The following is a 16801-nucleotide window of genomic DNA, read 5'->3' as shown; positions in this document are numbered from 1 at the left end:
TAGATATCCCATGTTTACCTTAAGTGAAAAACCTTGATTTTTACCTTGAAACGTTCCTCATGAGGCTTCTTTGTAGAAAACTGGGGACAAGTGTCAGCAAGAGCCAGTGAGCCACCTTGACTGTGGCTCATCTGCTCACCTCGCTTCTACCAGTGTCTGTTTTTCAGCTTGGCTTAAAAGCCTGCCTGCAGAAATATATGTAAGACCAGAAATCCCAGTCCTTGTTTATTTTCCTTCCTTCTTTAATTGCTACATAATTAGAGCGAGCCACTCAGAGACCTTAGACCCAGGCAGAGAAAACAATACTAGAGAATGCATTCGTTCTTCCTTTTTTTTTTTTTTTTTTGTAGCTTTCCAGCCATCCAGTCCGTCTCCTTTCCAGCCCCAGACTCCCGTGAAGTCCAACAACATCGTGACGGTCACTGGGATATCCCTGTGCTTGTTCATCATTGTGGCCACTGTGCTCATCACGCTGTGGCGGAAGCTGGGCCGCGCCCCCAAGTGCAGCACCCCAGTCCACCACAACTCCCTGCACGCGCCCGGCTGCCGGAAGAACTCAGACGAGGAGAACATCTGCGAGCTGAGCGAGCCCCGTGGCAGCTTCTCAGATGCTGGCGACGGGCCGGCGGGGAGCCCCGCGGGCCAGGGCATCCCTCTGACCTACCGGCGGAGCGTGCCGGCGCCCCCCGATGACGAGACCTCGGGCAGCGAGAGCTTCCAGTCCAACGCCCAGAAGATCATCCCACCCCTGTTCAGCTACCGCCTGGCCCAGCAGCAGTTGAAGGAGATGAAGAAGAAAGGCCTGACGGAGACCACCAAGGTGTACCACGTGTCCCAGAGCCCCCTGACGGACACCGCCATCGACGCCGCCGTCACCGCACGCCCGGGAGGCTCCGAGAGCCCCGAAGAAGCCGCGGCCGGCAAGTTCCGCCTCAAATCCCCGTTCCTGGAGCAGCCGCCCGCGGTCGGCGCCGGGGACAGGCCCCCCTCCCGGCTGGACCACCCGCTCTCGCCGGCCAGCTGCGCCGTCAGCCCCAGCCAGAGCCTCCTCCGCAAGTCGCAGATGAGGAGCCACCCCCGGGGGTCCCATTTCCGGAGGACGGCAAGTTTCCACGAGGCCAGGCAGGCCCGACCGTTCCGGGAGCGGAGCCTGTCCACCCTGACCCCCCGGCAAGCCCCCGCCTACAGCTCCAGGAGCCGGACGTGGGACCAGGCGGGAGAGCGAGTCCGGCCCCCGAGTCGAGGCGCTGCCCTGTTTCCGGAGAAACGGGACCACTGTCCAGGGGCAGGTGGAAGCAGTGGCCCGTTAAGCCCTTTCCCTAAACCCCACACCCTGGGGCAGCCCACGAGGAAACCAGACCTGGGGGATCGCCAGGCAGCGTTCGTGGCGGGAGGTGAGAGAACGGAGCCTCACCGGGCTCGGAGGGGACCGTCCCCCAGTCACAGGAATGTCTCAAGGAAGCGGCCTTCCTCCCCGGCCCCCAGAGATAGCTACCAGAGGGTCAGTCCTCTGAGCCCTTCTCAGTGTCGGAAAGACAAATGTCAGAGCTTCCCCGCCCACCCGGAGTTCGCCTACTACGACAACACATCCTTCGGCCTCACTGAGGCGGAGCAGGGGATGCTGGACCTCCCGGGATATTTTGGGTCAAACGAAGAGGATGAAACCACGAGTACGCTGAGTGTGGAGAAGCTGGTCATCTAGACCGAGATCAGCCTGAGACTTCACACAACAGGGGTCCTTTGCCCACCTCAGGGTATCAGCTGCTCGCATTGTTTTGTGGACTGTTTTGTGTAACTATTTGTACAGCAGGACAGGATGTGGGGAGGTGGTAACTGACACCAGTGTCCGCATGTGTTTTAATTCATAAGGAAGAAGTTATTTATCCGGAGCTTTTCCCTTCGTTATCCTGTTTCTATTGGCTTATTACTGCTAACTCTGATAATAAAAATTTAAACGAGTGCAATAGGGCTTGGTCTCTCATGTGAATATGAAAAATGACAAGATGCAACTTGCCAGGTTCCAACTTGAAACAAACCTGAGAGTTTCAACAGGAAGAAGGGCTGGAACAAAGTAAGCTCGCCAATACAACCCCGAACTGTAATTTATTAAGTTTTAAATCCTTCAGAATTTGACTCCTGCGCGGGCAGTATTGAACAGGTTTTATATTTGACTGATTAAGTCAATTATGGCTATTCCTAGGTTACCTAGAATTGGTGATACCACAAGATATTCCAGAAGAACTTTCAGGCCAGAGTTGGGGGATATCTTACTGTTTTTTACGCAAGAAAGAGTGCTGGGGACTCGACACAAACTTTATGTGAGTTAGTTCTGCTTTGGAGAAAGAATATAAGAAGCTGATCTTTCAGGTAGTGAGTCCAATGAAGACCTGTCCATCATTGTTCTGAGCAAAAAGTAAACATTTTGGAAAGGAAGGTGTTGTCTCCCAGGAGAGCATCAACTGGAACCCGGGCAGTGATGCTGCCTGGCATCAGGATGCTGACTATGTGCTCCTGGACCAAGCTGCAGCCAGGACCCCAGGAGTGTCATTCTGAAACTGGTGTGTGTATTTTTTTTTTTTAATAGAGGACGTTTACTATTTCGTTGCTGGTCAGACAGAACACAGATGGGGAGTACACAGGGGAGGGGTGCCTTGTAAAGGGATGTATGTGGCGGTTTCTTGGGAAATAGTCCAAGGAGTCTTCTCAGCAAAGGGACTTGGGCTGGTGTGTCATAAGCATCCAACACACCCAGTCCTTGGCCTTAAGTTGGGTTCCCCCCCATAGGTGGTCTGTGGAGAGTCTCACTTTTTTCCCAGCTCCTTTGCTGGAATCCACACTCCCAGTGTGATGGGGGGGCTTGGTCCTAGAGAGGGGTCTGGAGAGCCCCCAGGAAACAGCCCAGGGTTGGTAAGAGGGCTCCTGTGCCCACTGCCCAAGGGGACGAGAACCCTGCGGGGTGCTAAAGGCTGCCCACCTCTCCTCTGCCCTCTTTCCTTCCCCCAGGCTGGGCAAGAGAAGAGGAGGGATGAGTAGGGTCCCCAGCCTCTACTGAGTCCCAGGGGCCTCAGGGTGGGGTGGAGGAGGGGTGGAGAGTGAGGATCTTGGCCATCAACAGACACTGTAAACTTTGGTTTAAAACAATACCTTAAGTGGAGGCAGGGCTTCCAGCCTGGGGCCGGAAGTATCATAATACCATGTTATTTAGAAAGTATGTGAATTAATCTCAAGTACATGGAAAACAGGTGGGCTGGATTATGATTTTACAGCTTAAGCTTTTATAATTGGAAGAAAGAGGGAGGTAGAGAAAAGAAGTCTTTTTAAAGTATTTATTTATTGGCTGCGCCTGGTCTTCGTTGCCACGTGCAGGAACTTTAGTTGTGGCATGCGAACTCTTAGTTGTGGCATGTGGGATCTAGTTCCCTGACCAGGGATCGAACCTGGGCCCCCTGCACTGGGAGGGTGGAGTCTTAGCCACTGGACCACCAGGGAAGTCCTGAGAAAAGAAATCTTAATGTTTTCTGATTCAATCTGCCTACCACATTTTACAGATAAAGAATTCGAGGCTTGGGAAGGAAACTAACTCCTGCCGGCTTGGACGGACATGGACTCATATTTTAATTCTAACTGCCATACTGTTTGCATTCTGCCCTCACAGCCTTTTTGAGTCTTCTCCCAACAGCAGAAACTTCCTGAGAAATCTGGCCCTTTTTGCAGTGAGAGGGCATAGAGAGATGCCTTTACTAGCTTTTCCCAAAGGAAGGAAGCTTTCTGCCGCCTGATGTGAGAACTGGTCTTGCAGCTTGCTTTATTTGGAAGTGAGGGCTACACAAAAGAACCTAGAGGTCAGGTTCCGTCATTGGAAGTCTGTCATCAGGTATCATGTGGGCACTCTGCAATCTGGTATACTTCCTTTCAGACCTTGAACTTGACACCTTATCTGCATACACTTGAGTAGCTACGCTTTCTTTTTGTTCACCATGACCTCTCTTAGCTGCCACACCTACCCTGCCTTTTAGGCAGTGTTTTCTTTCTTCCTTCTAGAATTTATCAGGATGTCAGCCTGCTGGCGAGGTTTCAGGGACCATTGGAGAGAGTGGAATTAGATGGGGAAAAAAATCACAAATAAAATAATGCAGATACTGTACTTTAAAAATTTTCTTTTATATTTGTTGCATTACCACTTCATTTGTTCCATTATTATTGAAAACTAACATGTATTTCCTTTTGGAAATGCTTTAATAATAGCTATCCACCTTTCAGGAACTGGAGGAATTGATTATTCAAAGGTTTCTGACAACTGATGGAAAGAAGAGGAAATCAGATGTTTTAATCTCCCTTTTCTTTATTTGTCCTACTAGAAAGCTGTGTTCTCGTTCCAAGTTCACAGGCTTGTGTGCCAACCTTTGACAGAAGGTATGCGTGCTTGGTCCAGACCTCACAATGAATTTCCAAAAAATTGTTTTTATCAGACTGAGACAAAAACAGCTATGGGGAAGGTGAAAATTAGAGAAAAACAGTATGAACAGAAAGATCTTCTGTTCAATTATGTTCTTCCCCTGTATATCATGCATTTAACTTAATATCAGCATATAATATATGCTGATATTATATATATCAGCATATAATATAATATATCAGCATATAATAATGAATTAATACCAGCATATAATATGTTCACCATCTGCCTAGCCCGGTTTTCTGTGGGTCAATTTCTGCATTTCAAAGTTAAGCGAATTTGACCTCTGTCTCTGAGAAAAAGGAAAGTGGGTGCTTCGGCATTGTCTTTGGTGGTTAAGCGGTTAACTTCCTTAGAAATAATCTCCTGTTCCTCACGAGCATGTCCCTAGGTCCTAGCCCCAGTGGCTGCCATTACGTAGGCGCTCGATAAAGATTTGTTGACTAAATGACCGGCTATTCAAAAGCCCTCAAACTATATTTGTGGTTGAACCAGAACAATTCTGTGTAACACTTTAAATCTTAAACCATTAAGAATGAGATGTGTTCCTGCGAGATACTGTGGGGTTTTTAATTTCTAGAAGTATCCAAAAATGAAGAAATCCTTATCTTTTGGGGATAATACCCTCCCTGGCTGAAGATGAAGGTATCTCTAGAGCCTTTCGCAGTGTCTGTACACAGTAGTTAACAAATACTGCATGTATATGAGAGAGAGGCTTCCATGTGGGTTGGGTACCCCGTCTTCCTAGCAAGTCTTCTATTCACCCCCCTGCCCGGAGTCTGCCCCACCTCGTTGGGTCAGTTGCTCTCCAGATGTGACTTCTAAAGCGGATTTATTTCATAGAGCCGAGAGCCATCGGTGTGCCACGCCCTTGCCACAATTGCACAAATGATGACTAGCCCTTCCTACCAGTGTTCTCTCCTCAAGCTCTGTTCCACTCCAACCTGACCCACAAAATATAAAACTGCTGTTTTACAACTTTGATGAGTTCTCACTTGATTCTAGATATGTAACTTGTAAAATGGTATTGCACAGTTTATTCTGGGCAGTTTCTGAGTCATTTTTATACACAGAGGACAGCATATTGTAAGTGCGTCGTATTATGTAAGGGCTTGTTTCTCCAGGTCATACAAGCTGAGTCATGGTTTGGAAGATAAGAAGTATTTGGCATAGTCAAAAGCATATAAGTTTAATCCTGGCCCTTCCCGTTCTAGCTGTGTGATCTTAGGCAAGTCACTTAATCACATGAGCCTCTGTTTTTTCAAGTGTAAAATGGGCATAATCATCCCTATCCTTGCTACTGAAGGTTCAAGGTGGGGACTTGAGTAAGAGAGAACAAGAGACTAAGCAATTTCAATGGATTTCTGGAAGACTAAGCACATGGAAGAACACTGAGTGGGAGAAGCTATAGCCCAGGTTGTGCTTGGAGGGTCTTGCAGAAGACAGGGGAGCCTCCCTCTGTGCTAGAACCTTGCTGAGGCTGGGGACTCGGAAAAGTTATCGGAATGACTAGAAGATGGAAGATAGTGAAGATCTCTATACAAGATGGTCATCCTCCGTCCCTGTTCCTCAACTCTGGTGCCAGGAACCCCCAGCAACTAGATGTTCAATCACAGAGAAAACCAAAACCAACCAACCGATGACCAGAGGGGACTTTTATAAAGAGAGTGAAGGATCTTTCTGAGAAAACTTGGGCAGCTGCAGCTGTTGGTACCGCGGCACAAAGTCATCTACATTCCGGCATTTGAGAGGCCTCAGCACAACAATCAGATCTCTGACTATTCACCCTAAATTGAAGCCTGCCAATCAGCAAGTTCCACATACGTGCTAAGAGTCCGAGTCAGCCTTTCTCCTATCTCATTCTTAAGAAGAGCCTGACAACTGGAGTCACCAAACATTTGAGAAAAACCTACAGTATGACAAAGAAAGGTAAACAGAAAATAAGTGACCGCAGAAGAAACATAATTCAGGGAATATAAGAAGAGCCAAATAAAAATCCTACAAAATGAGTTACTTATCACTAGAGAGATGGGAAATGATATTACATCTGTTAAACAAGAACATGATGCTACAAAAAGGAAGAGTCAGAAAATGGGAAGGAACTCTTGGAAATGATATATTCAACAGATAGATCAATAGATGAGTGAAACAAGTTTGGCAAGTGTTAACAGTTGTTGAAGTCTGGTGGTGGATATGTAAGTGTTCCTGTACTATTCTTCCAACTTTTCTGAATACTGGAAAATTTAATTAATAAATTTTTGAAAAAACAAAATAAGAAAGATAACTGTTTGACATAAAAATTCACTGAAGAAGTGAATCCTGCTTTTGACACTTAGTAGCTACATGACAGCAGTGATGCCAAGAGATGGTTCTTGGGGAGGGAATGGGCACTGGGGGAGACTTGATTCTATGCAGATCCTCCACGGAGCTACCACCTGTGCCACCCAGAAGCATAAGGGCAGCATGCTTTAGCGCAAACCTCCTAAACACTACATTTTGTCTCCGAAGTCCCACCCACCAAAAGCTATGTGACCCGGGTGAAGTACTTAATTTATCCATGGACCTAGTTTCGAGTAGATCTGAAGGATGAAGAGGAAAGAGGAGTTTAGGATGACTTCCAGAATTCTGGCTGGAGTGACACCTCAGGAAGAGGAGGCGTAGGCATTCCTGGGGGGTTGAGAGGTACTTCAGGCCAAAGGACTCAAAGAATGACCTTCTCTGTAGAAGCAGTGTGGAGGCTCAGAGTCATCTAATTTTAACAACGTGGGATTTCTGCTTGTATCCCAAGCTGATGAAGAGGAACGAAGCAATTATGTCTGTTCTTTCAAATGTTCTATAATGAGCATATATTGCTCTATTTGTAAATAGAGATTATTGTTAAAGCCTTCCTATGGTGTAAAGCTCAGAAACGGCAAAAACTGCTACAGGAGGTTGTATATTATGAGCTATATTTTTAATTGAGCATTTATATGGTTGTGTGCTAAAATTAAGCTTTTAAATGCATGCATTTGAACCGATAAACTCAGTTTATGTCAGTTGATGTTTAACAGCAAGATGCAGCTTGATGTGTTTTGCCAGCAGTTGAGGGAGAAACTGACAACAGCTATTACCACAGGATGGGACATCCAACCCCGGCAGCGAAGGTGGCATCCGGAGTAGAGGTGAGTAGTGAGGGACCATTCTCGCAGCTGGAGTGCTGCTGAAACAATAGACAGGGCAGCTGGGGGTGGGAGCCATTCAGGATCCCCAAGGAAGGAAAAAATCTAGGGTGCGGGAGGTTGGAGGTCCGGTACTAACACCAGGAACGAATCCTACTAATAACAGTACAAGATGGCTCACCGATTACATTTCTGGGTATTAGTAATCGATTATCCCTGACCTTCACCATAACCTTGTATGATTGTTAGGTTTGGTTTGGTTTTGTCAGAGTTAAAAAAAAAAAGGCGAATAGTACAGGAGGATTTACAAAAAGCAATGGTTCCTTGCTCTTTATTCCCCGGCCTCAGTCCCACTTTGCAAGGCAACCACTGTTAGCTTCCCAGCTTTAACTCTGCTGCTGATGCCCTCCAACTGTGTAAATACGATGCATCTACTGTTTTATGACATTACTTATTGACTCTTGCAATGACAGATATTCATTTTACTTAATATCACCCCCGCACACACAGTAGTTACATCACTATTTTTATCTTACTCACTTTTGCAGGTTTAATTTCCTTCAACTTTTGTTTTTAGTTCTCCCAAACACAGACAGCATCTCTTGGCTTTCCATTTTGTGAGAGGAGGGTATTTGAGCTCCTACGTCTCCTGGACTCCCCACCTCTGCTTCCACCTCCAGACTTCTCATCAGGATGTACTCAGATTTCCATGGCTGAGAACATTTACATTCCATTCTGTAACCACAGTTAAGTCTTCTACAGCTTGTCCCTAGGTGAGAGTCTGTTAGAGTCTAATAGACAGTAACAATAAACAGCATTAACGCAAACTTTCCTTCACAGCAGAGACAAGAAGTGTGTTTCCTTCTCTGTAGTCAGTGTCACAACCCCGTGCTGCTCAATTGCTCAGAATCGTGGTTAGTTGGATTTTTTTCCTTTTCCTAGCGTTTTCTTCTTTTTTTAATTTTTTTAAAAAACATTAATTTATTTTTTGGCTGCATTGGGTCTTTGTTGCTCTGTGCTGACTTTCTCTAGTTGTGGCGAGCGGGGGCTACTCTGCGTTGGGGTGTGCGTGCTTCTCACTGCCGTGGCTTCTCTTTGTCGCGGAGCACGGGCTCTAGGCACGCGGGCTTCAGTAATTGTGGCTCGCGGGCTCAGTAGTTGTGGCTCACGGGCTCTAGAGCTCAGGCTCAGCAGCTGCGGCACACGGGCTTAGTAGCTCCGCGGCATGTGGGCTCTTCCCGGACCGGGGATCGAACCTGCATCCCCTGCATCGGCGGGCGGACTCTCAACCACTGCGCCACCAGAGAAGTCCCTTAGGCACCTTCTCATATGCTTGTCCTTCCAGTGGTTCTTTATGCCAACACTATTTATTACACATATTTTTATTTCCCTCATTCCTTACACGAAATATAAAGGTTTTAGTATCTTAACGCGCTTAACTTTAAATGTGCGTCCCTGTACTTTTAAAATCTGCAAATAAAGCTCATAATAACCAGCTACATAGAAACTTAAGAAATTGCTGATTCTAAATGTTAAATGTTGGATACATATTTTTAAATAAAATAAATAAAGTCATGAGACTTTATTCCCACTGCCCCTCCCTGCCAACCATAAATATATAGCCACCCGAGAGAATTTACAAGCCTGTACTCTCACAGTACTTCACTCATAAACCAGTTTTGCATTAATCTCATTGCTTTGTAGTTATTCATATGCTTTTTATTAAAGATTTTTTTTCTTAGACGTGGACTTTTTTTTTTAAAGTCTTTATTGAATTTGTTACAATATTGCTTCTGTTTTATGTTTTGGTTTTTTGCCGATGAGGCATGTGGGATCTTAGCTCCCTGACCAGGGATCGAACCAGCACCCCCTGCATTGGAAGACGAAGTCGTAACCACTGGACCACCAGGGAAGTCCCATTTATCATATGCTTTTGTTCCCACTAGTGTGTGAGAGCTGGGAGCAGGGATCGTATATACTATTCTTCCGTGTCTCAAGCAGCACTTGTAGGGGAAGGTTCACTGTCTCTGGAATCTTGGCTCTGCCATCCCCCAGCTTGTGTGTGGTACATCACTGCTGTGGACTTCAGTTTTCTCATCCATAAAGGAAGGAGAATCTCTTCTTGCTGGACTGTTGATGGTATTGAGTGAGTTGATGTGAGTGAAGGGCCCAGTGTGTGGTCCAGCTATCATCCGAGCTTTCAGTGTCCCTTGGCCACCATTTGACTTGTCCCTAGATTCAACTTCCATTTCCATTTCTGACATCAGCTCTTTTGGTAGATTTTACATATTTATTTCTCTATTTTCTTGTCCCAACCAGTCAAAACCCATCATGATATCCCTGTGCTCTCTCTATTGAAAGTAGGTGTTCTTGCTTTTTAATTCACAGCAAAAATGGCATGAATGGAGGGAGATGGGAACACCCGGTTTCACAACTCCAGGGCACAACGCTCCCACAGTCTTCTGAACCATGTCTTCTGGAGTTGTGCAGCCTGGCCTCCAATCTATAAAACTATCTGTTTTCAAACCCTTCTTAGTCTACTTTTTCCCTGTCCCTTCTACCTGTGCTAAGGACCACATCCCTTCCCTGATTGCGTCAGGCTCTGTGGAGGAGTTATTTCTCCATTTCCTTCTCTTTCATCAGCTCTTTTCTCTTCTTCTCCTCCCCCCACACCCCATTCACTCTTCAGTTCATTGCAGTCTGGCTTTTACCTCCACTAAACTGAAACTGACTCCAGTAAAAATCACTCTAATTTCAAGGCCTTTGCCCTTGCTCACCGAAACTTTTTAATCACGCTATTTTACATTGCATCCCAGCAACTCTGCTGTGAAAACCAATTTATAAGCTTTACCGTTCTAAAATCGCCTTTGTATTTTATCTGTTTTTATAGGGCAATTACAATTCTGTTTATCCATTTTGTAGCTACTAGAGTCACAGGTGGTCATTTTAGACCGCAGACTCCAGAAGGGCAAAAAACCTTGTAACCCTCAGCGTGTGGTTGAACAGAGTATCCGGTGCTTCGTATATACTGACTGAGGTGATCTAAGCGGACTTCAGAACAACTTTCAAGCAAGCTCAGAAATGGCAGATTAGAAGCAGATTTGCTGTGATTTTACTTATAAATAACAAGAAGTTTTGCTCCTGGTAAACGGAAGGTGCTGGTTCCTCTAAAGGAATAAGAAAGAAAACTGATGACATGACTTCCTAAATCTAAATCCTTTGAGTAAAATCAGGAAATAGGAAAACCCGCTTAGATGCCTGTATGATGTGTGGTTATGCTCAGAGTAGGCTGTCTACAAATTCCTGTTGGATGAGTCCAGCTACCCTGCTGGATACAACTTTAATGAGCTCCCAGGAGCAGCTAGCCACATCCCTTAATAATGTCTTCTGGCTGACAGCTGCAAGACCTGCATGGTGGTAGCATCCTTGTTAGACAATGGAAGAGGAGAAAGGCCAATCCTGAGTAAACATCGAGGAATTTAGTACGAGAAGTTTAGCAAAGAACTGTATAAAACTGCAAATAAGACTAAGTATCAGTTAATGCAAACTTCATATTGTTAGGTATACCAATTAAAAAAGCAAAAACAAGAGCTGTCTGCTTGCCTAAGTGTTGCCTTTAGCCAACAGGTGAGTTTTGGACAAAATGTTTTTGGGGGTTTTTTTAGGTGTTTATTTTTTTATTTCTTTTTTTTTTTTCCTTTATTGGAGTATAATTACTTTACAATGCTGTGTTAGTTTCTGCTGTATCACAAAGTGAATCAGCTATATGTATACATATATCCCCATATCCCCTCCCTCTTGCGTCTCCCTCCCTCCCACCCTCCCTATCCCACCCCTCTAGGTGGTCACAAAGCACAGAGCTGATCTCCCTGTGCTATGCAGCTGCTTCCCACTAGCTACATATTTTACATTTGGTAGTGTATATATGTCCATGCCACTCTTTCACTTCGTCCCAGCTAACCCTTTGGACAAAATGTTTGAATTAGAATCTTTTGTTCATGATGCCGATACAAGCCAGATTTCCACCGTTGCTAACACTCCCAATTGATATTACTTCACTCGTTTACATAATGCATGAGACTCCTGAAGGCAGGCACCCCAGGCTCACAGGAAGCAGAAACCAGAGAGACATTTAGGGGTCAAACTGGCCTAAAATTAGAATTTACTCTTCAAAATTGATTTAGCCAAGCTTTCAGAACTTACGGGCATTGTTTCTGTACCTAATTTCTCTTAAGAGCTTTGTGGAGTGCTACCACTTGTGGAAACACTTTGAAAAGAAGGGCTTGTTACGAGTAATTTCCCAGAGGATCTTACAGATACGTATTTTTTCCAATAATCGAGAAGCACTTATTGTGTGCGTTCCATGTAGCAGCCTCGATGCATAGATGTATGACGTCTCGTTGAATTTGCATGGCCATGGGAGGCTCAGAGAATAAAGCCTTGCTCAAGTGTACCCAACCGTCACCTGGCCAGGAACAGTCCCCTGAACCCAATACCATGTCCTTTCCATGGGTCCCAAAGGCAATACATGATTTCCTATCATTTTGGGGTGCTGAAAAGAATAGTAATTTTATAATCTAGAAACGATCGGCCTGAAGGTAGATCGGGTGCAAGATTATAATAAAATAAAAATCTCTAACGTTTTTGGGTGCCTACTGTGTGCTGGCATTATTTTAAGTGCTCACATGTATGAATTCAATTAATGCATCAACTCTATAAGGCATTATCCCATTTCACAGAGGAAGAAAGTGAGGTACAAAGAAGATAAATAACTTGTTTGCCCAAGAGTACAAGCAGTCAGTGAACTGCTAAGCCAGCAGTCCAACTCCAGGGTTCATATATATACATACATTAAACCATGTTGTAGCTATTTCTCTTTTATTTAAAGGGCAGGGGTGAGGGTGGTGAGAGACAGCAAATTAAGCACTAGTCTGTATTCAAAATCCAATGAAACGTTTCTGATATAAAAATGATTTGTCTCTATTGATACTTTGATTGACATTCAGCGTTTTATTACTATGGCATCCTGTGATATAAATGTACACTTTCTTTGGTGAGTTCTAGAACTATAATATATCGTTGGAAGCTGATTATATGGATACATCTAAACAATTTTCGTGTTTTCCTAATTGTTTATTGTTATTAGGAAAATAAGGGGGAAAAAATGTGGGATGAGTAGCTCTCAGCAGTGGAAGAGCTACAGCTCTCCTCCCACGAAGTCACCATCTGCTTCTGTCTGACCATTGCTGAGTCCAGATGTTCCTAACCTAGCACAATTCCTACAGTGAAGGTTTTCCAACTGAAACTTCTTTGTTCAAGAAAATCAAGGCAGAGCAATATTTTATGGAGGTTGGACTTTGGCTGTTTTGAGCCACATGTTATTAAAACACAGTTCTCCTGATGCATTTGTGCTGTGTTCCCAATCAGTAATGTGATCCCTCATTCATTATATTGAACTTTGGTTTTTGCATGACAAAAAAATTTAAATTTCAAGTCTGAGTTATTACAGGAAAGATTTCTTCTAAAATATGAGAGGTAGCAGGAACTTGCTATGGGTTCCTTGCTCACAGCTGTAAAAAATAACGTTGTGACCAAGATGTTTGCTTGAACTAACTTTTTAAAAACCAATTGATTCTGACGATTCATAAGGTGATATTCATGAATAATGATTGTTTGAAAATTATATGAATCAAAAGCGGAAAGTCCTTAGTAATTTTAACTTAATTTCCATATATTTAAAATCTGGTTTAAGACTAAAGGAAGCTTTTGAAGAAGAAAAAAGATGTCCCAGATCCCTAACACCATTTTTCATTTTGGAGTGTTCCTATCCAGCCTATAACATCAGTGAGTGATTAGTGGATAGACTACAGGATATATTTATTGTGCTAGGATGACCCATCCAAAGTTCTATCACTAAGTTTAAGTTTTATGACCCATCCCATAAGACACAACTTAAGTGAAAGAGGAAGATTTTTATCCCATTTAAAAACAATTTTAAAGTAAAAATTTACTGTCATGGAATTGGGTTGTTTTCTAGCATTCGAGAGGGTGTGGTGACTATAAAAACAGCTGCTTGTTGACTGTAAGTAGAAGTTATACGGGCTTTGGCAAATCAGAAAGTCTGAGAGTATTAAAAAAGCTAAGCTGGTAAAAACTAGCAGCAGCAGGATGAGGGAATGTTGATTGAGTTTGGGGTGGGCTAGAAGCCCTCCTGAGGCAGTGTCTCTGGCAGTGATGGTCCAGTGGCAGGAGATGAGAACAGAGGCCAGGAAGGAGGGAGTAGGCCAAGTTGGAATGAACTAGGCCTTGAAATCAACATGTGGAATTACATTTCTACAAAGAAGTAGCTGCAAGCCCTTATACTATTTATGCTTAGAGTTCCAGGATTTTAAAGAAATAATTGGCCAATGTTTTTACCAGAAGTCGGGACCACTGTTTGTATATCTAAATATTAGAGCTAAATGGGTGTGATGTGGCCGTTTAAGGGTGAAGTGCAAAGAGGCTAGTCTGCTTGGCATTTGCTGCAGGAACCACTGTGTGTAATCTAACGCAGCTAATATTTGTTGGGAACTTGCTACATGTGAGGCACTGGTGAAGGCACTTACCTGTATTAAATAATTTTATCTTTACACCAACTTTGTGAGCTACATGTCTCCAGACAAGGACCCTGAGACCCAAGGAGGTTTAAGAACTTGTCCAGAGTCACACTGAGAAAATGTGGCGTCAAGATCGTACTCTGGCCATTTTCTCCAGAGCTCTCACTATTAACCAGTGTTAGATCTGCCTCTCTTTTTATTTTTTGAATGTTATTTTTTTTATACAGCATGTTCTTATTACTTATCTATTTTATAGATATTAGTGCATATATGTCAATCTCAATCTCCCAATTCATCCTACCACCACCCGCTCCCCCTCCGCCACTTTCCCCCCCTTGGTGTCCATGTGTTTGTTCTCTACATCTGTGTCTCTCTTTCTGCCTTGCAAACTGGTTCATCTGTACCATTTTTCTAGGTTCCACATATATGCGTTAATATACGATATTTGCTTTTCTCTTTCTGACTTACTTCACTCTGTATGACAGTCTCTAGGTCCACGCACGTCTCTACAAATGACCCAATTTCGTTCCTTTTTGTGGCTGAGTAATATTCCATTGTAAATATGTACCACGTCTTCTTTATCCATTTGTCTGTCAATGGGCGTTTAGGTTGCTTCCATGACCTGGCTATTGTAAATAGTGCTGCAGTGAACATTGGGATGTATGTGTCTTTTTGAATTATGGTTTCTCTACGTATATGCCCAGTAGGGGGATTGCTGGGTCATATGGTAATTCTATTTTTAGTTTTTTAAGGAACCTCCATACTGTTCTCCATAGTGGCTCTATCAATTTACATTCCCACCAACAGTGCAAGAGGGTTCCTTTTTCTCCACACCCTCTCCAGCATTTGTTGTTTGTAGATTTTCTGATGATGCCCATTCTAACCAGTGTGAGGTGATACCTCATTGTAGTTTTGATTTGCATTTCTCTAATGATTAGTGATGTTGAGCATCCTTTCATGTGTTTGTTGGCAATCTGTATGTCTTCTTTGGAGAAATGTCTGTTTAGATCTTCTGCCCATTTTTGGATTGGGTTGTTTGCTTTTTTGATATTGAGCTGCATGAGCTGCTTGTATATTTTGGCGATTAATCCTTTGTCAGTTGCTTTGTTTGCAAATATTTTCTCCCATTCTGAGGGTTATCTTTTTGTCTTGTTTATAGTTTCCTTCGCTGTGCAAAAGCTTTTAAGTTTCATTAGGTCCCATTTGTTTATTTTTATTTCCATTACTCGAGGAGGTGGATCAAAAAAGACCTTGCTGTGATTTATGTCAAAGAGTGTTCTTCCTATGTTTTTCTCTAAGTGTTATATAGTGTCCAGTCTTATATTTAGGTCTTTAATCCATTTTGAGTTTATTTTTGTGTATGGTGTTAGGGAGTGTTCTAATTTCGTTCTTTTACATGTAGCCGTCCAGTTTTTCCAGCACCACTTATTGAAAAGGCTGTCTTTTCTCCATTGTATATTCTTGTCTCCTTTGTCATAGATTAGTTGACCATCTATGTCTGTGGGTTTGTCTCTGGGCTTTCTATCCTGTTCCATTGATCTGTATTTCTGTTTTTCTGCCAGTACCATATTGTCTTGTTTACTGTAGCTTTGTAGCATAGTCTGAAGTCAGGGAGTTTGATTCCTCCAGCTCCGTTTTTTCCCCTCAAGATTGCTTTGGCTATTCGGGGTCTTTAGTGTCTCCATACAAATATTAAGATTTTTTTGTTCTAGTTCTATAAAAAAAATGCCATTGGTAATTTGATAGGGATTGCATTGAATCTGTAGATTGCTTTGGATAGTATAGTCATTTTGACAGTATTGATTCTTGCCATCCAAGAACATGGTATATCTCTCCATCTGTTTGTGTCATCTTTGATTTCTTTCACCAGTGTCTTATAGTTTTCTGAGTACAGGTATTTTACCTCCTTAGGTAGGTTTATTCCTAGGTATTTTATTCTTTTTGTTGCAATGGAGAATGGGATTGTTTCCTTAATTTCTCTTTCTGATCTTTCATTGTTAGTGTACAGGATTGCAAGAGATTTCTGTGCATTGATTTTGTATCCTGATAACTTTACCAAATTCATTGATTAGCTCTAGTAGTTTCCTGGTGGCATCTTTAGGATTATCTATGTATAGTATCACGTCATCTGCAAACAGTGACAGTTTTACTTCTTCTTTTCCAATTTGTATTCCTTTTATTTATATTTCTTCTCTGATTGCCATGGCTAGGACTTCCAAAACTATGTTGAATAATAGTGGTGAGAGTGGACATCCTTGTCTTGTTCCTGATATTAGTGGAAATGCTTTCAGTTTTTCACCATTGAGAATGATGTTTGCTGTGGGCTTGTCATATATGGCCTTTATTATGTTGAGATAGGTTCCCTCTGTGTCCACTCTCTGGAGAGTTTTTATCATAAATGGGTGTTGAATTTTGTCAGAAGCTTTTTCTGCATCTACTGAGATGATCATATGGTTTTTATTCTTCAATTTGTTAATATGGTGTATCACATTGATTGATTTGCGTATATTGAAGAATCCTTGCATCCCTGGGATAAATCCCACTTGATCATGGTGTATGATCCTTTTAATGTGTTGTTGGATTCTGTTTGC

General features: G+C 43.2%; 1 protein-coding gene across 14 annotated transcripts in view; it reads left to right on the top strand.

Annotated features, from left to right (window-relative positions):
- The window catches only part of THSD1 (thrombospondin type 1 domain containing 1), a 52820-nt gene that overhangs the window by 24666 nt on the left and 11353 nt on the right, over positions 1–16801 (top strand). For 6 of the 14 annotated variants that reach the window (XR_009559726.1, XR_009559734.1, XR_009559723.1 and 3 more), the window contains 2 exons: positions 351–7617; positions 8192–8387. Coding sequence is in view for 1 of the 14 variants with exons in the window: in XM_060287825.1 (XP_060143808.1) it covers positions 351–1702 (1352 nt within the window). In the remaining 13 variants the exon portion in view is untranslated. Of the gene's footprint in view, positions 1–350; positions 8171–8191; positions 8388–8454; positions 8529–16801 lie in introns of those variants that run through there. The other 8 variants (XR_009559731.1, XR_009559733.1, XR_009559732.1 and 5 more) reach the window with 8 other exon arrangements.

This window comes from Globicephala melas, chromosome 18 (assembly GCF_963455315.2).
Source record: "Globicephala melas chromosome 18, mGloMel1.2, whole genome shotgun sequence".
Taxonomy (NCBI): Eukaryota; Metazoa; Chordata; class Mammalia; order Artiodactyla; family Delphinidae; genus Globicephala; species Globicephala melas.
Note: the sequence above shows the minus strand (reverse complement) of the source record. Positions and strands in the feature narration are given on the sequence as shown.